The sequence below is a fragment of the Mus caroli genome, unplaced genomic scaffold, assembly GCF_978045245.1.
Source record: "Mus caroli unplaced genomic scaffold, Mus_caroli_1 scaffold_2, whole genome shotgun sequence".
NCBI lineage: Eukaryota > Metazoa > Chordata > Mammalia > Rodentia > Muridae > Mus > Mus caroli.
The window spans coordinates 31846111-31870326 of NW_028227257.1; the positions used below are offsets into that span (position 1 = coordinate 31846111).

Here is a 24216-nt window from a genome sequence, read left to right on the forward strand (position 1 = left end):
CTCATCCTTTTGATCCTTGTATTTTGGTTCTTAACCGTATATTCAGATGAGGATTAGAGCTTTTGACCTGGGCTCAGGGTCAGACCGCCACCCAGGACCCACCTGGATTCCCTAGGCATCTTCCTTACAGAGCAATAAGATAAAGGGGTCTCTCTGCGGAGGCTTTGCTTTTGCTCTTTCTCCATACTTGGAAATGACCTATCAGTGTTGTGAACTGATAATTGCCATAGAGCCCAGCCTCTCCGGTCAACCAGGGAGGTCCCTGTCTCCGGGAAACACTCCCAGGTGGTAGTGGGCTGTGGGCGAGCTAACAATGCACTGCGGGGGAGCTTTGCTTTGCAACACTTGCTGCAGGAGCCTGGATGCCTAGGAGCTATGGCCACAGTCCCTGGTCCTATGGTGGCCTGCAGCCCTCAGTCGTGGCAGTGAAGGGAGGGAGGCTCATAGAAAGGCAGGAGTGCAGGTACCAGAGGCCTGGCAGAAATTGAAGAGGGGCCTCCAGTTCTCATTTTAGTGTGACATCTCCATCACCACCTGCTCAGGTCTGACAGTAGGAATAGTGAGATAAATGGTCCCATTGGCTGAGACCACCTGTGGCCAGAGGACCGGCAGCTCTGCCCATCTGGAAGGAATGCAAAATCTACCTGCTGAAGCAAAATCTGCATTTTAACAAGATCCCCAGGGGATTCCTGTGCACATAAAAGGTTAAGGGGTATGTGCGTCCCAACCCTGGTTAATTAGCTCAGTGCCAGTAGGGTACTGAGACCCCTTAGTAGCTTTCATGAGAAGGTTGGAATTATTTTGACAAGTCCAACTGAAACAGCTAATATAGACACATGGGTCACAAATCCTTTCTTTCCTTAACTTATTTGTTTATTCACTTTACATCCCCGATCGCAGCACACACACACCCATCCCAGTCCCTTCCTCACACAGCTCTTCCTCCATCCCACCTCCTCTTTTCCTCTGAGAAGGGGGAGCCCCCCCCCCAACCAACACAATCTGGCAAAGCAAGTCTCTGCAGGTCTAGGCACAATCCTCTCACATTGCAGCCAGAGACTGAACCATCAACCAAAGAGTATACATGGGCTGGAGCTAAGTCCTCACACCGGCACATATGTAGCATATGTGCACATCTGTACACATATGTGCAGTTTCATCTTCACCTTTAATCCTAGCACTTGGGAGGCAGAGGTAGGCAGATTTCTGAGTTCAAGGTCAGCCTAGATCATATAGTATAGTTTCAGAACAGCCAAGGCTAAGAGACCCTGTCTTGAAGGAAGGAAAAACAAACAAACAAACAAACAAACAAACAAACAGCATGTGTTAGACCTGACAAGATTTCCAAGCCAATACCACCCCTACCTCATCCTACCTCAAGCCAGAATTCAAGGCGAGGAGTCCTCAATGGTAGAGTACATGCACAACAGCCCATAGCACCACCTCCTTGACCACCATAACCAAAGAACTATACAGTAACAAAAACCTCACAAGAACAAACAACCTCCCCCCCCCAAAAAAAACACCCAACACCCTAATAAACATCAGTAGCCAGTAATGTAGCATCTGTTCCATGGATCTATGGTGAGGGGGCAGACTTGGAGATGGCAGTGCTCTTTGTGTTGCCAGTTGGTGTGAGATCTGATCTGCTATTGCATTCTCTACAGGAGAACTGAGCCCTTGTTTTTCCTGCTGGTCCTACTGATTTTGGTCAAAATGGGTAGAACCCATCACCTTGGATTTTAATCTATATTTTTCCCACTGAAGGACTAGTTTTGAATGGAGGAATGTAGATTTTTTTCCCTGCTTGAAAGTTCTAGGATCACTGTTGGAAAGAAACATGAAAATAGTAAGAGGTTGGAATTTCTGATAGGAGAGAGAAGGGGAGTAAACAAAGGAATCAGGATTGGTCACCTCTATAAACATGGCATTCCCTGTATATATACCATCAGAAATAGATTTGCCAAATGGGTAAGGATATATAACCCCACCTCCATTGTCACTGTTAATATTGAAACAAATTGTATGGAGCTATTCTGTGTTTATATCAAGCCCCTGGTTGACTTTGAAATGGAAACTAAGAAGCTAAGACCACTGCCCAAGCCTCACATTTGAACCCCAGGCCTTGCTGCCTTGTGCCAGCTCTCCACATTGCTCAATGCCTCACTGCTTCTTATATATTGGTAAGACATTTGCTTACTCCACAGGTGGTCAGTGGTTCCGCAGATCCAATGGAATTCCCTCCAAATCTGCTACCCAAGTAACACAGAGAAAAGAAATGCTCAGAGTCTGTGAGTGGCTTCTCTGGACTGCTATCTTTCATGAAGTTCACCATTTATCTGGTTGGCAGGAATATCAGTTATTTCTCCCAAGAACAGCATGCAAATGAATATAGAAGCTCCCAGGGTCGCAGATGTAGGTGTGTCTACTTTAAGCATCCCTCAGCAGAGACTTTCCTCCTCACACTTCTCTGTTGTTATTGCTACCACGAGTTGTCATCTTTTATTTTCATCTCTTGCAATTATTTTAATTCTGCTATAAGTGCTTCACATACCAGAAACATGCTAAAAGTGCAAGAATTGTGGACAGGATGTTAAGCATTTCTCAGAAATATTCCTCAACTTCTCAACCCAAGTGGGCAGAACACTGGCCATCTGTATTGAGCAAAGCAGATGAGAGAGGAGTCTGCAATTGCGTTTCTCAATTTCTAGGACAGCCTATAAATGACAAACCTTCATAACTAAAACCCAGACTTCCAAACAAGCTCTACAATGCATTAAATTGGGGGGGGGGGGCGTGTGCTGAATTCAGCTGAACCTTGTCTTCTGTCCCCTGCTCTGCAGTGGAACCCTGCTGGGAATGCCCCCTGTGATTGCCATCAATAGCTCTGCATTTCCTCTCTCAGAAGGGCAGAGTCCATAGGCTGATACCAACAAGAAAAAGAAACCCAGTTTTAGCAAAATCAGAATCAGTTTGAATGATGGCTTTTTTCATTGTTCCAGAATGAGAAGTGGGTGACTATCTATACAAATTATTTTTTAAAGATATCCTTAACATGAGAGTTAATAACCTTGCTGTGTTAGGTATCCATAACATAATAAAAGAGGATGGAACATAAACAATATACAAAATAGTGTTGCTGTACTGCAGAAAAGTATACACTGAAGACATAGTTCTACCACCCAAACGAAATCCAGTTTTATTTTGGTTTTGATTTGGTTTTGGTTTTGGTTTTGATGGAAGAAAATGAAAGCAAGGCCATGCTCACACAAAGCACACTCTCCCACGGAGTTACATCCCCAATCCAGTCACAGGATCATACTCATCTTACAATTATTTCATACCTGTTCCTTCTTTCCCATAAATCCTGCCACAAGAGACAACATGGCTTATTAAAATTAAAATCTTACTTTTGTTTCCCACCTCACTTTTATAGGCATTTTTCTGTGTTTTTACAAACGCATGCAGCCTATTAACTCTTTCCTTCATTCCCACATGTAAATATCCTATGGTGATGTGTTAGTACTCCCCATGGACAAGAGTTTCGATTCTCTCAAAACACACACACACACACAGAGACACACACAAGCACAGGAGTATTTGAGGGTGTGCACAAATGCTAGACAGACAAACCCTGGGGCGGGTTCTGGTTTTAAAAAATAAATTTCAGAACCCTCTGAAAGACCCAACAAGCAGCTGAAAGAGTCAGATGCAGATATTTGCACCCAACCAATGGACAGAAGTAGCTGAACCCTGTTGTTGAATTAGGGAAGGCTGGAAGAAGCTGAGGAGAAGGGTGATCCTATAGGAGGACCAGCAGTCTCAATTACCCTGGATCCCCGGAATCTCTCCAACACTGGACCACCAAACAGGCAGCACACACCAGCTAATATGAGGCCCCCAACACATATACAGTAGAGGACATCGGGTCTTGTGTTCATTCAGAGATGATGCATCTAACCCTCAAGAGACTGGAGGCCCCAGTTTAGAAGTCATGTGGGGTAGGGGGTGGGGGCATCCACATGGAGACGGGCTGGGGTGGGAAGGGGGTGTGGGATGTGGAGCAGTCAGAGGGTGGGTGGGGAGAGTGGGCAATGGAATATGGAGTGTAAAAAATAAATTAAAAATAAAATTAAATTAAAAATAAATAAATACATTTCAGAAACAACACCACACCCACAAAAAATGAAGTGTTACCTTTGACATACTATATTCTGCATTGAGATTTTGGATTCAACTAGAGAATTGCACAGCGTTAAGTAGGGAAACTGAGTTCTGTTTATTGATGTGCTCTTCAGCTAGTTTCATTGACAGAAACTCTGGGGAGCAGTTTTGCTAAGGGACACTGGATCTCAGTCTCTCTCCAGCGACAGCAGAGATAGCCAATATTTGAGGCCAAATCAGAGGGGCCCCTATTGCCGCCAGCGCTACTTCTAGAATAAAAAACAAACAAACCTAGGAGACCAGTGGTCATTTGTAAAGAGGCTTTACACTGTCGCTGCGGTGCTGGACTGAAGAAAGGACGAAAGGGAGGGAGCAGGCAAAGGAACGCTTTGTATGGCTCGGCCCCAGGTGAGGTTTAGACTGTCCGGGATCAGAGCTACATCTGTGTGCAGCGGGAGCTCCCGAGAACTTTTTCCTGGAGAGAGGCACCTGGGGCAGTTTGCAGCATTCCAGCTTGAAGTTCTGGTGCCAGGGCTCTGAATAAACCTTTAGAAATCACGGCGGCTCCGGGGAGGACCAGCGTACGCGCCAACGAGAGCGAGAGCCTGCAAAGCTGGAGGCCTAGGGAGAGACCCCGGGCTGCCAGAATGTTTCCGCTCGCTGGGAAATCTACGAGCGCCCCGCTCCCCGGCTGGTCACTGAATGCCAGGGGCCAGTGGTGCTGGGATGGTCGCTGACACCACTACTTCAATGTTCCAGGTGGCGTCATGCGCAGACCCACCCTTTCTCGGAGCTAGGAGAGTAGACGCGGGTTTGGCCTTGTTCACAATTTCAGGGACTTCCACGTGGTGCACTCGGGTGGAGATGGGGCCAGAAGAAGGTTCCCAGGGACAGGAGTTGGCGCGCGATTAGTATTCCAAAAGCTAAAAGACCGGACTGGGGTTGACCCCGAAATCCTCGCGGCCGACAGGGGGCGCCCTGTCACTGTGGAAGTTGGATGTTAGCGCTCCCAGCTATCCCCGAGATCTGAGCACGTACAGTGTCTGAGGAGACGGTAGGAATTCTCAGATCTGAGAGAAGCATGCTTTGCTCCGCGGACACACTCTCCCAGAGCTTGGTAACTAATTTTACACGTGCAATAATTTCTGGGACCAAATTTCAGCTGGGAGCACAATCAGTTGTGCAGCCCACAAGCTTACAAACAAACACCCTGGCATTTAACAGAGAGGGGTGGTGGAATAGACCAACTGACAGACACAGAGGGACAGACCGACTGACAGAATAAACCGGAATGTTGATATCTTGAGTTTCACTTCCTGAGAGAACTGTCCTTGTGTGTGTGTGCGAGCGCGTGTACTGTACTTCGACATGTAAGATCTCTAGACAGAACTAGAAGGCTGTCTCTGTCTCTGTCTGCCTTTCTCTCTCTGGGGATGGAGCTCGCTCACGCTCTCTCTCTCTCTCTCTCTCTCTCTCTCTCTCTCTCTCTCTCTCTCTCTCTCTCTCTCTCTGGTGGGGAGTGGGACTGTCTTTCTGTGTTTCTCTGTGTCTCTCTTGGGGGGGGCAGTTGGGTGCCTGCATTTTTTGCTTTAATTTTGAAAAATAGCTGCATCTATAAACCACATGTGCACCCCTCTTTTTCAAGTCTGCGGTCATCCTTGTGGGGTCCTGGGGAAGATGCTGGAGGATCTGATCTCTCTGGGTTCCCTGTGTTCACTAGGTAAACATGTCAGATTCACCTTCAGCGGGAAAACAGGCCTTGCCTTTGAGGGACTCATGCTCTGCATTGCTTCAGATGGCATATTAATACCTTATCTGTCCATACTATGTGCGTTTCGGCAGCAAAGGGCACTGATGATGCTGCGTCTTCAGTCCAAAAGGATGCTGACCTCTTTCTTTACCCTCCAATCTGATCCTCATTCAGGCTTCCATGCTCAAAGCACCTCAGTACCTGCCACTTCTATGTACTCTTCTTCTACACCCTCTATGCCACCTCTAGTACTCTTTTTCTACCACACGAAATTCTGGACACCTGGATTTGGGCCAACTATTTCCTATTTTCTCCATCTCCGAGAGTTTGGGACTGTATCCCTACATCCTAGTCACATTTTCAGAACCAAGAAAGACTGTCCACATAAAAACGCCTGCAAGACCCTCCACTCCAAAATCTAGGCTTACCTTAGTCTTGGTCTTGGTAACTAACAATATAAATGACATATTCTGTTGTTTTCAGGTTTGTTTTGTTTGGGGAGACAAGGTTTCTCTATGTAGCCCGGCTGTCTTGAAACTCACTCTATAGACTAGGTCAACCTAGTCTTCTCTGAGATCCTCCTGCCTCTGCCTCAAAGGCATAAGACAACACGTTCAAATGACACTTTTTAACACCTAGAAGCTAAAGAGAAAAGAAACTGAAAATTTCAATTTTTATAAGACAGTCCTGGTTTCTGCAGGCAGAGAACACAGATCCTCCTGAAGTCATCCCATAAGGCCCATTATTGATTTTTTTCTCCTGCCCTACCCCCACCTACTGCCCTGTTTGTTTTAGTTACGAAATGCTTTGGGCACCTTGGATTTAACTGAAAAGTAACCTTGAAACACCGAGGCCCTCATGCCAGAGGCAAATCGCTGCCTCTCGGGTATTGGCTGGAGCTAAACGGGGCTCTCTGGGCCGACTGAGGTGGGTAGCCAGGAAAAGGACTGAGGTAACTGACAACCAGGGCGGCCAGACCACGCGAGTCCTACGCGCCTCCTGAGGCCGCCCCGGGACTTAACTGTAACGGGGAGGGGCCTCCGGAGCAGCGGCCAGCGAGTTAAAGGTGTGTACACAGATTTTCTAAATAGGACAACGCTTTGCAAATTGGCTGTCACCTGCTTGTTGTTTTGACAGGGAATGTGAACTAAAAGGGAGGAAACCCGAGATAAATAAATCTGGCTTGCCTCGCTTTGCAGGCCACCAAGGCAGTACGAGCCTTCGGATTGACGAACCCGGTGCTTGGGGCGATGAGGAGGGGCGGGGCGGGAGCAGGAGACCTGAGTTTCTCCAAGGGTGGCTTGATCCCAGGTCTCTGGGTCCACGGAAGACTCCCCGTGGACCTAAAGGAAAGGACTCCACCAGGGCGCCAGCACGCCTGCTTGCAGGTCGGGGTCTTGGGAGTGCCGGGGACAGCGGGAGATGGGCTAGCTCAGGGCGCGCAGCGGCAGGTGCGGAGCGCTAGCCCTGGCTTCCTCTCACCTAAGTGTGAGCTGATTATTCAAATGGGCTGCCCGGGGTCTGGGGATTGGAGGCCCGCGCCAGCGCACCGCGCTATATCACCAGCCGCTCACGTCATTGCGGCACTTGTCCGCTGCGCGGTCCACACCTCCTCCTCCTCCTCCTCCTCCTCCTCCTCCCCCTCCTCTCGCTCTCCCCCCCGCCCGCCCCCGCGCCGCTAGCTTCCCGCCGCCTCCCGGCAGCTCGACACTGCCAGCCTCAGCCTGCACCGGCAGCCCCGGGAGCGCGGCAACAGAGTGCACGCCCGACGGCGAGTCTCGGGTTCCGGCCTCCAGGGTTCTTCGGCCCCCTCCTCCGCCAGCCACCTTCCCGCCCACTCCCAGCTACCTCCCGCGGCAGGCCGCGGGAGAGAGAGAGGAAGTGGAGTCCAGAGAGGGAGAGAGGGGGAGCGCGAGAGAGGGCGGGAGGGAGGGGACGGTGCCATTGCTGACTTTTTTTTTTTTTAAGAGGGTGGGGGTGGGGGCTGATTGCTGGTCGTTTGTTGTGGCTGTTAAATTTTAAACCGCCATGCACTCGGCTTCCAGTATGCTGGGAGCAGTGAAGATGGAAGGGCACGAGCCATCCGACTGGAGCAGCTACTACGCGGAGCCCGAGGTAAGCTCTTGCCTTGGCCAGGGAGAAGTAGGGTGACAGCTATCTCCGCGTCCCCAGCCTCCGCACGCTCCCTTCACCGGTACCCGCCCCCCCCACCTCTAGCCTTCCTGGACAGCCGCCTTTTCCGCCCTCCTTCTACTCAAATGGGTCTCTTTTTTATACGACACACTGTTAGCCTTGAGATAATATTAACTTTGTGATCAAATATTGACTTGCGGCGCCTCCAAATCCTCTTCGTGGCCGAGCCACGCACTATCCTAACAGAGTTATGTTTGGCAGCGCGCGGCTGGGGAGGGGTGGGAGGTCGGCTGGCGAGGGGGTGGGGAGCTGGGGAAGAGAAGGTGGGTAGGAGTTGGGGACAGAGGTGCAGGCAAAGAATCAAAGACAAGTGGACAAAGAGAAAAAAAGTTTGTCGCTACGAAGCCGGGACAATAACAGTTCCTAGCCGAGTTGGCGGTCCCTTCCTTATTCCTCCACGCGATGCCTCCAGCTGCTCCCGGACTCAGTGCAGGCACTGCGCTTCACTCTCCTGTGACTAAGGAGTGGGGTCCCGGTACGAAACCCCAGAATAGAGGACACTGAGATGATTTTCAATTGAGACTGCCCCAGTGACGTTCCAAAGGTAGCTTTTGGCTACCAGGGGTAGCAACGGAGATTTCCGGCCTCGGTGCTGACTCAGTGTGCTGGCCAGCTGATTTGAGGAGCCCCTAGGGAAAGTAAAATACATTTGGGGCGCCTGAGTTGGTGATGGTCCAGGACACTGAAGTTCTAGAATCTGGGCGAGGCTGAGCCTCAGGCCCCCGCTGGCCCTAGGGCGATCACTTTTCCAGCTCTCTGGGGCCCAGGGGACTTGGTGTTGGTGCACTGGGATCCAGGGAAAGCAAGAGATTCCAGAGGCTTGCACGAATTGCGGGGGACTGGGTCCAACTGGTGGGTGGGTGGGAAGATCGGGCAAGCTCAGCCTAGGTGCTAACCTGTCTCCTCCCCGGGCTCTGTCTGCAGGGCTACTCTTCCGTGAGCAACATGAACGCCAGCCTGGGGATGAATGGCATGAACACATACATGAGCATGTCCGCGGCTGCCATGGGCGGCGGTTCCGGCAACATGAGCGCGGGCTCCATGAACATGTCATCCTATGTGGGCACTGGAATGAGCCCGTCGCTAGCTGGCATGTCCCCGGGCGCCGGTGCCATGGCGGGCATGAGCGGCTCAGCCGGGGCGGCCAGCGTGGCGGGCATGGGACCTCACCTGAGTCCGAGTCTAAGCCCGCTCGGGGGACAGGCGGCCGGGGCCATGGGTGGTCTTGCCCCCTACGCCAACATGAACTCGATGAGCCCCATGTACGGGCAGGCCGGCCTGAGCCGCGCTCGGGACCCCAAGACGTACCGACGCAGCTACACACACGCCAAGCCTCCCTACTCGTACATCTCACTCATCACCATGGCCATCCAGCAGAGCCCCAACAAGATGCTGACGCTGAGCGAGATCTATCAGTGGATCATGGACCTCTTCCCTTTCTACCGGCAGAACCAGCAGCGCTGGCAGAACTCCATCCGCCACTCTCTCTCCTTCAACGACTGCTTTCTCAAGGTGCCCCGCTCGCCAGACAAGCCTGGCAAGGGCTCCTTCTGGACCCTGCACCCAGACTCCGGCAACATGTTCGAGAACGGCTGCTACCTGCGCCGCCAGAAGCGCTTCAAGTGTGAGAAGCAACTGGCGCTGAAGGAAGCCGCGGGTGCGGCCAGTGGCGGAGGCAAGAAGACCGCTCCTGGGTCCCAGGCCTCTCAGGCTCAGCTCGGGGAGGCCGCGGGCTCGGCCTCCGAGACTCCGGCGGGCACCGAGTCCCCCCATTCCAGCGCTTCTCCGTGTCAGGAGCACAAGCGAGGTGGCCTGAGCGAGCTGAAGGGAGCACCTGCCTCTGCGCTGAGTCCTCCTGAGCCGGCGCCCTCGCCTGGGCAGCAGCAGCAGGCTGCAGCCCACCTGCTGGGCCCACCTCACCACCCAGGCCTGCCACCAGAGGCCCACCTGAAGCCCGAGCACCATTACGCCTTCAACCACCCCTTCTCTATCAACAACCTCATGTCGTCCGAGCAGCAACATCACCACAGCCACCACCACCATCAACCCCACAAAATGGACCTCAAGGCCTACGAACAGGTCATGCACTACCCAGGGGGCTATGGTTCCCCCATGCCAGGCAGCTTGGCCATGGGCCCAGTCACGAACAAAGCGGGCCTGGATGCCTCACCCCTGGCTGCAGACACTTCCTACTACCAAGGAGTGTACTCCAGGCCTATTATGAACTCGTCCTAAGAAGATGGCTTTCAGGCCCTGCTAGCTCTGGTCACTGGGTACAAGGGAAATGAGAGGCTGAGTGGAGACTTTGGGAGAGCTTTGAGGAAAAGTAGCCACCACACTTCAGGCCCCAAGGGAGCAGTCTCACCTGTCTGTGTCCCTAAATAGATGGGCCACAGTGATCTGTCATTCTAAATAGGGAAGGGAATGGAAATATATATGTATACATATAAACTTGTTTTAAAGGAGCCTTTGGTCTCCTCTATGTAGACTACTGCTTCTCAAGACATCTGCAGAGTTTGATTTTTGTTGTTGTTCTCTATTGCTGTTGTTGCAGAAAAGTCTGACTTTAAAAAAAACCAAACAAACAAACAAAAAAAACTTTTGTGAGTGACTTGGTGTAAAACCATGTAGTTTTAACAGAAAACCAGAGGGTTGTACTGATGTTTAAAAGAGGAAAAAAAATGTAAGAGTCTGGTGTAAGGGACCAGGAGAAAGGAGAGAAACACATCCCATTCTGGACATGGTGAAATCCAGGTCTCGGGTCTGATTTAATTTATGGTTTCTGCGTGCTTTATTTATGGCTTATAAATGTGTGTTCTGGCTAGAATGGCCAGAATTCCACAAATCTATATTAAAGTGTTATTGCCGATTTTATCCCTTGGATCCTTTCTTCTCCTCTCTCTCTCTCCCTCTCCCTCTCCCTCTCCCTCTCCCTCTCCCTCTCTCTCTCTCTCTCTCTCTCAAAATTAAACGAACTTATTAGTTATTGCAAGGATATGGGAGTTCGTTAAGGGGGGCGGGGCTTGTGGGAGACAGGGGGTCAATATTGCTGCTTACCCAACATTTTATTTAAATATCGTAATTGACTCAATTGTCCTGTTAGAGCCACTGTTTCGTTTTCCTCCTTATGTTTGTCCACCTAGTCACACCTCCATCTTTCCTCCTTAAATGCTTTTCAGAGTGTATGGGAGACAACCCCTAACTGATGCAGTGACTTCAGCAGTCAACACAACAACATTGCTCATGGTCACTTTTTAATTTTTGAAGTTAATATTACTAAACATGGCAGAACACATACATTCTTGATGGACCATCCCAGCATCTTTATTCATACTACTATTTTTATTAAGGTGCAGAGATTGGAGAGAAGGTCTCCTTAAATGGCCCTGACTGGCCTGGGAAGGAAGCATTTTAAAGACCAGGTTTTGGTCCTGCCTCTGCCTCCCCAGTGCTAGGATTACAGACCTGTTGTGCCTCTTAGCCCAGCTAAAGTCCAGTAGTTTTAGTTTTAAAGCCAGAAGCAAAGGCACTCTCTGAGTGCACATACATTAATTTTCCACCTGAGTTACTGGGAGGTGCGCTGATGTTGAGGCCCCTTGGGATATGCTCTAGAAAGGCAGAAGTTTACAGGTTTTTCAATATCAGGCCTCCTTTCTAGTCAGTGAGCCTAGACTGTATTTACCAATTTTGGTCCATGGCTCTTCCAGCTACTTGAAGCATTCCTCCCCCTAGACCTTCCTGTGGCATTGAGATGACCTGGCTCTAGGTTGTGCCTGGAGGGTAGCCTGTCTCACTCTCACAGGTGTTATCCAGGTATTGGGAAACCTTGCTAGGCTAGGGATGATGAGCCGCCTAATCTGGGGCAACATTTTAAATACTGTTCTGGAATTGGGTATAATTGCATAGTTAAGGGTAACCTCCAAGTCTTCTATTAAGAAGTTATGCTGGGGGTGGGGGGATAGGGAGGGATGGAAGGGTGCCCTGAGCAGCTTAGCAAATGACTTCCAAAGTTGTGAAATCCCAGTGTCTCAGGAATGGTGTCTCCCTTCTACCAGCCAGGGCAAAGCTGTTTGTTAGCTCAGGAAGCTCCGATAGGCAAACCACGCTTGAGGCCCAGAGACTGAATGGGTATTTTGTGAGCTTCCAGGAAAATACAAAGACCCAAAATAAAACCACACCAATCATTTCCACCACTCTCCAGATTTTCCAAATTGACAGGCAACTCTAGAGGAGTTCTTGTTTTGCAAAAGGAGCCTCCTCACGCTGACCTGCATCTCCTGCCCTTAAAGTTGTCCCTCCTGCCCGCCCCCAGTCTAACTTTGGGGCCATTCCCATGGAAAGAAACATAAAGGAATTAAGTCGGTTAAAAACCCGAGCAGGCATCAGAGGTGTTTCTACTAAGGGACTGCTGCTTAGCCCCGACATCTTGCTATGCCTAATTATTGCAACCTGGAATGTCCCACAAGAACCTCAGCCTGACCTCCTCTCTGATCCCTTTCTACCCCTTTGCTCATCTCCATCCCTCCTCCGCAGGCCTGGCCTTCCTCTGCTCGTGTGTGTGTGTGTGTGTGTGTGTGTGTGTGTGCATGTGCGCGCGTCTTCCCCCAACCCCCACCCCCAAAATCCCATTTTAACAAGCCACATTGTTCCTCAGAGCACAAGGAAGAGAAATTGAAGGAGGAGGGATTCGCAGGCCGCGGCCAGCAATCAGGCCTTCTCTTTGCTGGGCCAGGACACACACGTCGCGAGCCCAGCCTGAAATGTGTTTCATTATCACATAAAAGGCTCCTGTGGCGAAGGAGCGGAGAGGCAGGGCTGGGGGCCGAGTGGGGGGACAATGGAGACTGAAAGCGCTGCCCTAACCTGCTATGTTTCTTATCGCACGCCCATTGTTCGAGGGTCGTTTTAAACTACTTAGTGCGCCCCCTCCACTGATCCCTGCCGATAAGATATAGTTCTGTGTGCGAATACATAAAAAGGTTGTCGGGGAGCTGCGCCCTCTGAGACTTTTCGGCCCTTCTGGTGTCTTCCTCGCAGACCACGTCAGCTCCCCCCCCCCGCGCCCCCCAGTTCCAAGTTTAGGAGCTCAGGGATCCCTCCCTCCACCCCAACTCGATGCATTGCAGGGTGCAGCGGCTCTCCCCCCTTCTCTTTTTCTTCCTGTTGCCCGCCGCCTTCCTCGCGCTGGGGTTTAAGCAACCGTGATCTGTGAATAAACAAAGTCAGTAAACAACCGAAAAAAACATTCTAGATCCGAATTCCAGGAGGGTAAACTTTTCATGCCACGTCACACTTCAGCAAATTTGCACAGATATTATATTGCCTCCCCCTCCTTTATTATTCTTTTTTTTTTCCAGGATCCCATTGTACTTAACTGAATTTTATAACGCTGATCGATATCTTGGTAAAATATTCATTTTTAAACTAGCGGGCAGTGAAATCTTTGCTTTGTGTGCTAAAGTCAACAGTCGCTCGGTTTGAGCTCAAATAAATGCAGGGATGCCTCGGCTGGGAGCAGTCCGCCGCCTCCCTCCGAGCGCAGGACGCTCCGACGCCCGCTTGCCCGCAGGCCACCGCAGGTAGGGAGAGCACCCACTCGGGGGCCACGCCCGGGCTCCCCGCACAGAGTCCGCCCCCCACTCGGGTCCACACGCCTACCCTCCCCCAGTCGAGCTAGCTCGTGTGTCTCTGAGAGGACTGGGAGGTGCACCCAGCTCAGGAAGACCCAGGAGGTTGGGAAATTGTGTTTTTGCACGGGGTGTGAGATTCGTGACTGCACCGCCACTTAGAAGAACCAGGTGTCTAGGAGTTTAAAACTCTCGCAGTTTCGGAGTTTGGTTCCCGAGGCGATGAGAAACCCAGACACTGCAGTCACTCCAACTGGAGATTCGAACAGGGAGCTGCTAGTTTCATAAGAGCTGGGATGGGCGTGTGGTGGGGGAGCGTGAGCGCGCCCTTGGCCTCACAATCTATGGTCGGGGACCGCCGTTTTGTGCGTGAATCTGGGGGGGATACGGAGGAGGAGGAGCAGAGGCCACAGAGTGCAGGGAGGGTACAGCTCTGAGTGTGTTCTATGCTGTTTCCCAGATCCCGGCAGACTAGGGCACCTCCAAACCCCTGCAGGGAAAGAGAAAGCGCCTTTCCTAAATGCGAAGTCACTTTAGTTCGCAAGAAGCGTTGGCATTTACGCTGTGGAGAGCCACTAGGGTCACGAGCTGGGTCCTGGAGAGAAAGTCAAAGCGTGCCGCGGGTCGTCTATCATCCCAGTCCCATTACAAGCCAGTCGCACCTTGTTTTAGGAGCGTGATCCGGAGTGTTGCACTTGCGCGTGTAGGGGTCGTAGAACAGGACTTTGGAAGATAGACTAGGCTCAAGCACTTCTTTCCGCTGCCTGCAGGAAGGTGCCAACCTCACCTCACTAGTTTCCACTGTAGCCTGCTGAAAATACAGGACCCTAAAGTTCTGAGGACAGGGTTCAGAAAAGACCTCTTTGGGGACAGAGAGGTGGCTCATCAATAGGCGATTTGACTTGTAAGAGTAAAGCCCGGGAATCGCTGCTCACCAGTGGGGTGGTTGTGGAGGCGGAGGTTGGGGGAGAAAAAGGAAAAAAAAAAAAAAAACAACAACAACTATCTTTACTACTGTCTATCTGTCCCGCTCATTGTTTCTTAAACCCGCGTTCTCCGTGGGTCTTTGCCTTAAATGCCAGGCATTGGAAGAAACCCACTCCCAGTTGGGTTTCCCCTATCACCCTAACTGGAAACCATTCCAGGTTGCATTGCCATCTGCAGATGGGGAACCCAGTATGCTGAAATGGTCCAACCGGCCCTCTGGATCGATGCTATGCGGGCATCTTCGAAAGTGGGGCCTAGGCACACCCTTTTGTGTTGCCCTGGTATCCCAGGCTGCTTGTCCACGTTCCGGACACTGCAAGCCAACTCGAACACACCGGTAGCGCTCCAAACTGGTCTCTGCCTAGCGTGGCTGGTGCCTTCCCTGGAACGAGAGGGAAAGCCTGCCGGACGACTCTAGGCGAGGCTAATCGTTTTTAAATAATTAATGCCTCCCCATTCCGCTGGTAATGCAAGGCCTCGAATCCGTCAATTACTTGTCATTAGACGAGTGTCGCCCTACGGCCTTCCCTCGAGCCTTTGATGGCGCTGGGTCACCTAGCCCAGCCCACTCTACGGAGGAATTAAAAGGTGCCCAGCCTTTGAGAGCCGGTGCGGACTAGCCACGGCCCCTCAATTCTGTGAAGAGTTTTGAAAGAAAGACCCTCGGTGAAGAGATGTAATCTTTCAAATGGCCAATTTAAACGCCCGATCTTTATCGCCTTCCTCCTCCCGGCTTTATACAGAAAAGGCAGTTCCTTGTGCTTTGGGGGGCTTTTAATGTGGAAGTGGGATGCGGGGGGTGGAGCGAAAGATAAGGCTTAATAGGGCATAGGGGAAGGCGTTTGCCCCTGGACTTACCTGGAAGTACCTTGAAGCTACTGTCTATTTTTTTTTCCTTCCCCATAAGCCTAAGGTGTGGGGGAGGCTCCCTCTCTGGAGGAGCAGGTCAGAAGACCTCCATGCAAAAGCAGGGACTCCCTGGCTGACCCTGTTCTCCCTCTGCAAAATAAAGGTATGTAACAAAGAGAATGAATGCCAAGGATGTCCCCTATTCCTCCAGCTATTGTGGACCCAGAGGTGCTCTGCAGCCAGACTGGCTAAGATCCACACATAGTCCTCAAGTTCTGCTTCACAGGACAGACACCTACATTCCTCAAAAAACCCACCCTAGGAGGCCCACCCAGACTGTGGTGACAAAGGAACAAAGATTCACACCTGAGGTGTCTGCTGAGGCAGGGATGGCCTGGCCTTGGCTGCCGTGCCATAGTAACCAAGGCCAGCCAGGGGTGCTCTAGTGAAATGGAATTTAAAAAACAAAAACAAAAAACAAACAAACAAACAAAAAACAAGGGGAACTGCCACCAAAAGTTTGCGACTAAATTTCTTCTGGACATTGCCTTGCTGGGTCTAGTAGGTTTTTGTAGTTGTTTTGTTTTTGACAGTGAGCAAAGATGGCAAAGTCTCAGGACCTATTCTATCCACCCTCTTTAAGCAAAAAGCTGTATCTATCCTTCCTAGACTAAGAAGGCACCTCTCTCTACAGTGGCCTTAGATTAGACACCAAATAATGTTTTCTTTTTCTTTTTTTCTTTCTTTTTTCCCTGTCCTCCTTCCTTCTTCTGTTTTAAACATCGTCTCACCCTAGGACAGGTGTTTCTCTATGGGGTGTGGGAAGGACACAGGATGAAGGAAAATATCAGATGTGGAAGGAGAAAGGTGGAGAGCCCTTTGTGTCTGGCCCACCCAGGAGCTTCTGCCCGCTTTTGAGGACTTCGTCTCCACTTGCCGGTGCCCTGCCTTCCCAAACAGAAATACCCGCTTAGGATTTAAAAAAAAAAATTTTTTTTTTTTTGAGAAATGCCTGCTCTAAATAAGCATCTCTGTATCAGAGCAGAGAAAAAGAATAAGGAACTGACAGAGCAGTGTCCCTGACAGAGCTCCTTGTGTGCCTAGGCTCTTTTCCACAAAACTCCCATACTCTCAGTCACTCCAGGGGTTGCCGCGGAAGCCTAAATCCTGGGGCATCTTCCCCATTCTGCTCACAAGCCTTCCTGCCCACTCTCTTATCCCTTTTCTTTTCTTCTTTAAAACAATCATGTGTGTCTCTCGAGCTCCCTCCTCTCATTGTATTTGTTGATGACCTAACACGCTCACACCAAAAGCCACACACAGAAAACCAACAAAGTGGGATGGGAGGAAAGACCAATTATGACGGAGGCTAACAAGCAGGGAACACCCAAGTAGAAGCTGGCTGTCTCCTGGGAGACTGATGGAGGCTTATTTTACAAGCTGTAATTCCGTCCTGGTCCCTATCTCCAGACTGGAAGTGATGCCTCCATTCCCCTCCCCCCTCACCCCTGTGCCCTTGGGGCCCAGTCCAGATCTTCTTGCAAATTCTTCAAGGAGAATTGCTCTCTGGACAGGTGAAGAGAGCAGAGGTGGTTTTCAAGCTTGTCTTTAGAGTGGCATGTTTAATTTAAACTCAGAGTCAGTTCCTCTCAACACTGAGACATCATTTTGACATCCACATGAACTACCTGGATTCACATTAAAAATCTACCCTCTGCTGTGTGTTTGTGGGGTGTGTGTATGTGTGTGTGTGTGTGTGTGTGTGTGTTTACATGAGTGCATGCATGAAGGTTTCATTTCACTGTTAGATAAGGCATCAGATAGTTAGGAGTACTAAAGAGAAATACCACAAAATAAGTTAATTTCATACCTGGATTTAACTCCATTTTGCTAGTCACCAAATGCCCCCAGCAAGATTAGGTAAGGACTTCAGCAACACTGTATTCTTGACTTAACACAGTTTTAGCCCGAAGGGAAATGTCAGCAACACAAACCCGTGTAAAGGAGAAGTCAGGTCTAATACATTCACCAGGGCTTCACTGCCTACACTGTAATTTTAGAATGAGCCTTGTGTCGCTTTTAAGTTCAACTTGCATTTGGGATTCTGCTCATCTATGCTTAAATGGTTCAGAACCATATTATTTACCCATAAATCGTTTTTCAGATTCATTTATTTGAAAACCAGAAAGCTTCAAAAATACACAGAGATGTTTGGGGGCTATTCCATCAGGAGTTATCAAGACCAAAATAGAATTGTCTGTGTGACTATGAACTTGCTACCTCCTTAGAAATATGATCTGCACTTACAAATCAGACAGAACTAAAAAAAATGAGTACTCTTGCCCATTGCTTGCTTGTGTAAAGGGAAACATTGATTTCCTAATTTGAAATCATGAATGTTAAATGTGTGGTCCTTGAAAATATAGAATATAATTTTGGGATGTTTGGAGGGAAAGGCTGGGAAGAAGCAGAACCATAGGAAGGAGGGTGGGTGGATAATTGGAGAGAACAGAGGAATAGATAGCATTTTCTAGGAAGAAACAGGGTGGGGGTGGGTGGGAGGACCTGGGCCATACAGAGTTCTGTATGGAGATAAGAAGCATCTTTAACAAAGAAATAAAAATGTCCGGTTAGAAGGTATAGCCGGGCAATAAGAGTGGTGGCCTAACATGAGGCTCTGGGTCCCACCTCGAGCATGGGGCAGAGACAGGAAATATAACATAGTGCTTCATCTTCTAAAAACATACAAGCTCAAGCTGTTTTAATTACCTTTTGAAGCTTACTCTAAAGTTAAGACTGACTTCACCAAGTGCTCTCTCTCCATTTCTCCTGATGTTCCGATCCCTGAGCAATCCACACACTAAAAGAAATTGTAGTTTCCTCTCTCTATGTCTTGGTGGCTGAGAATTTTTGCCTTCTTCCCGGACTATGAAGCCCATTCCTTGGCAGGAATCCTTCTGCTTTGTCCTGTCACCATACTGCTTCTTACTGTCGATGACATCCCCATCTTGCTTCTTTATCTCCCTATTCGGTCCCACCCCTACTTCATGGAGCTTTCTATTTGCCACACACCCTGTGATGTGTTGTCGACTCCCAGAGGGAAGTCAGACTCCTGGAGTAATGAACACTCCTGCGGCTTAGAGTTCAGGAACTTCTCAGCACTGGCCTCTCAACTCTCTGACTAGGCAGGTGATTTGCATTTCGCCTCAGTAATCTTTCCACTTCCCAAAGCTCCGGACCATCACAATGCTTGAAGACCCTCCAGCTCCAAAGCAGTAGAGAGCCTGTTTTACCAGAAAACCACAGTCTCCAAGTAGAAGAGATTGTCCGAAGTATTAGGGGAAGGTTGGAAGGAATGAGGGGGGAATAAATCTTGGGGACTGTGGAACAGGACAGCAAAGATGCTACCACTTGTCCTAGAAGAGATTAGGGTAGGAGTGTCACAGTTTACACTTATTATTTTTTTTTTTTTAAAAACAGGATTGGTCCTTTAAAGCCAACCAGGTCTGGGCTAATGTTTTCTTTGCACCTAACTCTGGGACAGCTGGACAAGGCAGGAAGGGAGGTGACAGCAAGAGAATCAGCAGCTAGATAGATGATTCTTGAATTGTGATTAGAAAGACAAAATGCCAGAGAAAAGGAAAATGTCAGGGGCAGAGACTACTGGCAGGCATGAGGGCTTAAAACAATCCACACTGGCAAATTATTTCAGAAGTGCGGCTTCTCCGCCAGCTTTATTCTCTGCCAGGAGATTTTGACAGCAGGGGCCATGACTGTTCAAAGCCACTCTTGCTTCTGACCTCCCCCTGACCTGCACCTGGCGGTGTGATGACACAGGTGACAGCAGAGGCATATTTTATGCATCACCCACATTGGGTCTTTAGTATGCTCCTTCCCAGCTTACAGAGAAGCAAGACCCCTGCCCCCACAGCACTTGTCTTCCTCTGGACTTAAACAAATGCAGATCTAGTAAATGCTTGCTTCCCAGCTCAAGATGCTGGCCTGGTAGTGATGGCCTACAACTACAAGGAGAGAAGAAGTGGCCCTGCAATTGGGGGGGGGGGGAGATTGTCAGCAAGGAACCAGTAGGTAGCATGCTACTGAACACCTCATGGTGAGGATTTAGAACTTGCTTGCACCAGACCTAAGGACACAGGGTGGAACTGGGTGGTGCTTGCACTTCTCCACACCGAAATCTCCCCCCCCACACACACACACACTTTTTTTTTCTCCTGCTATATCTGGGGCTTTCTTCAATCTTTCTCTCTTCCATTGTGGCATTTCAAGAGACCCTTACATGACAGTCATGTAAGCCATGGACAGTCATGGCCAGCTTTTGGAGATGAACAGAATTCTACAATCAACCACACTTCTCTCTCTAACATTAGATCGGTATAAATGGAACCTTCTGAAGATAGTGAGAACAGAGAAGATGCCATTTGTGGACTGATCATGGGATGGATGAGTGGGAGAAGGGTACCTAATCTATACTTTGTTCTCTTAGGTTTTAATTAACACCCCTCGCGTACTAGCAGAATTTGACAATTAAAGGCCAGTCTCTTTCTTCACTTTAAAAGGGCATTTCGATTCACCCAGGCAGGCAATTAAATCCCCCCTCAAGCCTCTCCCGTCCCAGAGCTCTGAACAAGCTGAGTCCTATCTTCCCCTAGCATCCAACAAGATCTCTGGCAGGGAGCTGAATTAGGGTATTCACCTGTAGTTGTCAGAATACTAGGCTTATTTAGGGAGATCAACCCTGGACTGCAAGCCAATCCTTTACTGATGGTAGAAAACACTGTTTAGATTTTGTCATGGCTGAGTATACAACTCACAGTAACTACAGAATTTCTCCTGGGAAGACAGTGGGTCTCATCCTCCTCCCCTCTGCCACCCCATCTCCCCATCTCTTTTCTTTCCTCTCTCTCCCATCCCTCCTTCCTCTCCCCTTCCTTCTCTTCTTCCCTCTCCCTCCCTCTCCCTTCCTTCTTAGTCTCCCTTCCCACACCTCTTGAAGGGACAGGTAACTCCCCTAACTCTCCTTCCAGCAGCCTGGTATCTGAGGGGCAGTAAAACTTCATCTTAAGATTCACATCACTGAGGATTCACAAGACCCTCAGTCTGAAAGGAGAATGTCCCATTTGCACTGCCTATTCTGTAACCTCTGTAAGTTCTTACCTGGCTAAAATACTCGCTGGGGCTTTCTAGGATCCTCTCCATCTACTCCCTCCATCCTAGGACCAACTTTCAGGATTTGCTTTTGAAAACCTTGTTACAGAACAAAAGTTGGGATGTATGGCAAATCTACAGTCCCCACTGTATTTGAACAAGCCAAACTTGGGTCTTCCAATCAGATTATTTGGGGAGTGGGGGAGATTTTTTTTAAAAATGGAAACGTCACTCTCTGAGCATTGCATTTTAGTGCTTAACAAGATCCCATTTACTCTTCAGTTAGGAATGGAAAGGGGGAGAGATGTTTGATGCTCAATATTGCCAACCCTCAGCAAGTATCTAAATAGACACTGTTATCGTGGGGCTGTCCCTTCCTGCTTGCTCTACCTTAGGCTTGCCAGAAGGGATTGTGCTAGCGAGGCATACACACTGCCATCTGTTTGCGTAAAGTACATGTAATTGCCAGCCGACCAGAGCAATATAAAAATTTAGTACAAGCCCTAAAGGATTATAACTGAAAATTCAATAATTACCCTTCAAGAAAACTAAGTGTGTGAGCTTCCCTCACCTATGTACAGTTAGCCTAGACAGCGTGATTTTGTTTGTTTGTTTGTTTGTTTTTGTTAAATTTGTAAGCTTTCTCCTTCAAGATTGGGATAATAAAATGGAATTCTTTTCATATTTATCTAGCCTCTATACCAAGGATAAAAGATATCTTTCAAATTAGGTTCCCTCAACTTTATTCATGGGTTGATATAATCAGCTAGCCATAAGAAAAAGCACCTTCAAGTCTCATCAGTTTTAAATCAATTCTTCCCAGGATGATAAAATCCTAATTTTTAAAAAAATTATTTTTAAAAAAGTTAACCTTGTCCATGAAATAACTAATTAAAGATAAAAGTAAAATAACATTTTCAACTTATAATTCCTCGAACTTAAATTAGAAACAGTTTTACAGTATGGTGTGTTTTACAGCAATGGACAATAAGTGTGTGGTGTGTGTGTGTGTGTGTGTGTGTGTGTGTGTATGAATGATGAGGAGGCTTAGGGTATAGCTAAGTTGGTAGAGTGCTTGTCTTGCATGAGGAAGGCCCTGGGTTCAATCCCCAGAGCTGTAATAAAATAAATATTTTATGTTTAGAAAAATAGAAGATTAGCTTCTGATATAACAGTTTTTAAATTTAAAGTAACCCTGGAGAAACAAAAACATCGAATTTCTTTGCTTTTCTCTTTTTAAAGTATGGTTTTCAAAGAAGTTACAAAAATGCATTTGGAATTTTAACATTTTGTGTCGCTCTATCTGAATGTTGGATGGTTCTCAACTATTTGTTTTCGTGGGGTCTGGAGAGCAGTATATCCCGAGGAACACAGAAAAGAAAGGCTTGGCTGCCTTCACACTGGTGTTTGGAGTCACTGTCACATCAGTTGCCACATTCCATTCTCAGTGTCACTGGCAGCACTAGGTACTTTTGATATGAATAAAACTAATTATGCTGCTTCATTTTATATTTTTCTCTTAATTGCATGTTTGACCAACAGGTCAATGGTGGAAACCAACCCATTCTTTCAAAGCTTTTTAGAACTATTTGGTAATACTTGTCTTTCTAGAGCTTGAAAACTGCAGTAAGGCGTTGCTGGAAGGAGCATATTTATTTGTTACTTCTAGATTGTTTAGAAGAGTTCTGTACAGCATTGAAATGTTTATTGACAAAACCACAAATGTTATCTATATGGGAGGGGGATTCGTTTTCTTTTCTGCCTGCCTTCTCTTTGGAGTCGGAGGCGGCTTTCCTGAACCTTTCCTGTACTGATATGCAGGACCTACATTTACTAGCCACCCTCTCCCCGCCCCCTGAAGCCCAGGCAAGACCGTGCTACGCTTTGCAAAACAATTTAGGGGAAATTTGCTGATATTTTAAAACTCATGCAGTAAACTCCCATGACACCCCAGACAAGTGGCAGAAGTTCTGTTTGGTGCAAGAGGCAAAAAAACCCACAACCTATTGGTGTTTACATGTGTATTCAGCCATGAAATTGAATATTATCAGAGTTGAAAAATGCAAATCAAATTAAAAACGGAGAAAATTGCCTTTGGAATTATAGTACCCAGGAGCTCCAGAGTGTTTGCTTAAATAGAAGCACTGTTAAAAACAAAACAAAACAAAACAAAAGCCCCAAAACGGACAGTGTTTAAATTGCCCTCTCACTGTTGTCTCCCACTTCCATGGACTCATTGTTTAGTTCTACCTGGAAATAACGTTCACGCTGAGGTACAAACCGTCCACCATTAACAACAAATCACACTTTGTTTCTCCCAAACATCTCTTTTCTTAAATATCAAATTGTCCTCGTTTAGCCACGTGTCCGCGTCCCTAAAATCAGTCCTCCTTCTGCATCCCCAATTCGCACTTAGAGCTGAGCAGCGGTTGCGGTCAGGGTGACTAGGCGCATTCAAGGTGTATGGTCGCAAGCACTGGGCGAGCCAGGAACTGTGTACTGGTGAGCAGAGTCGCCGCGGCCCCAGTCGTTTCCATCTCGCGGACCGCTAGCTGCAGAGCTGAGCCAAGGCTTCCGAAAGTCCGCGCGGGCCCAGGTACAATGCTTCTCCCCCTCTACTCTCATAGAGGGACACTGCAGGGCCAAATGAAACGAGAAAAGCCCGCCAAGTACTGGAGGGGGGGGGGGGTAAATAGAAAACCCTGAGAAGCCAGGACGGCAGGTGAGAGGGGTGACCTTTGGCCCCGTGATACAAGTTCTAGAATGTGGGGGGTCCCACCCTTGACAGCCTGATAACCAGCCGGGAGGGGGCCAGACCTACTCCGCTGTCCCTGCAGTGGGCACAACACTTTACTTCTCTCCCACCCCTCCCCCAAGTCTGTGAGTCTCTGGGAAAACCAAGCTTGGGTGTCTGCTTCAGATGCCAAGGTCAGCAGAATTCAGAGACAGCCTTGGGCCAAGTGTGAGCCAGACCAAGGTAACTATGTCCACCTGGGTTCTAGACGAGGGTTCCAAGGACCCTCACAGTGGCCAGGCTGTGCTAGCGTGGGGTAAGAAACCCTTTTTGTTATTTGGTGACCTCTGAGGATCTTCATTTCGCACTTGTCCACACACTCGGGGCCCAAGCAGCCTTGGCTCTAGACTAGAGTCTCCTCTAGACAGTTTGGGCCTGTGCGTCATTCCTTCTTCCCTCCAGCTTATCTTAGACCTGGTGGTTTGTAGGGGCAGCCCCCCACCCCCCGACCGCATTACAGGATGATAATTCCTGTCCTGCTGTGGGCAGCAGAGGAAGCCGGGTTTTACTTGAAACCTGCCAGTCTATTTCTTTTTCAGGAACCCCACCGGTGCAGAACCGTGCCACTGCACCCATAAGACAGCCCCGAGGCTCCTGGCAGACCCTGTAAGTTCCAGTTGGGAACATTCCGGAACCCTTTTCCAGAGAGAGTTGCGCAGATAGCTGATCGCGTGTGTGTTTTCAAA

The 24216-nt window shown here is 48.8% G+C and overlaps 1 protein-coding gene and 1 long non-coding RNA gene across 12 annotated transcripts in view; both read left to right on the plus strand.

Moving 5' to 3' along the window:
* Positions 1-6720: 6720 nt before the first annotated feature.
* Positions 6721-10981, plus strand: Foxa2 (forkhead box A2). 6 transcript variants are annotated; one of them, XM_021149892.3, is made up of 3 exons: positions 6721-6980; positions 7960-8029; positions 9032-10981. In XM_021149892.3, exons 2-3 carry the CDS (start codon positions 7961-7963, stop codon positions 10340-10342), a joined length of 1380 nt encoding a protein of 459 aa, XP_021005551.1. In that variant the 5' UTR covers positions 6721-6980; position 7960; the 3' UTR covers positions 10343-10981. The 6 variants fall into 6 exon arrangements, with proteins under 6 accessions (XP_021005551.1, XP_029340407.1, XP_021005558.1 ...); XM_021149899.2 differs by lacking the exon at positions 6721-6980 and adding an exon at positions 6987-7302; XM_029484547.2 differs by lacking the exon at positions 7960-8029.
* A 2586-nt stretch (positions 10982-13567) lies between these two features.
* The window catches only part of LOC147005788 (uncharacterized), a 105533-nt gene continuing 94884 nt past the window's right edge, over positions 13568-24216 (plus strand). For 4 of the 6 annotated variants that reach the window (XR_015046057.1, XR_015046063.1, XR_015046064.1 and 1 more), the window contains exons 1-4: positions 13568-13686; positions 15629-15733; positions 23153-23332; positions 24070-24136. This is a non-coding gene — a long non-coding RNA (uncharacterized LOC147005788). Of the gene's footprint in view, positions 13687-15628; positions 15734-23095; positions 23333-24069; positions 24137-24216 lie in introns of all 6 variants that reach the window. The other 2 variants (XR_015046061.1, XR_015046059.1) reach the window with 2 other exon arrangements.

Bases quoted from the DNA above. Each gene is read 5' to 3' on its own strand.
- Foxa2 (XM_021149884.2), top strand. From the start codon at position 7,943: ATGCACTCGGCTTCCAGTATGCTGGGAGCAGTGAAGATGGAAGGGCAC. The intron at 8,030-9,031 runs GTAAGCTCTTGC...CTCTGTCTGCAG, and splicing joins GCTACTACGCGGAGCCCGAG to GGCTACTCTTCCGTGAGCAA.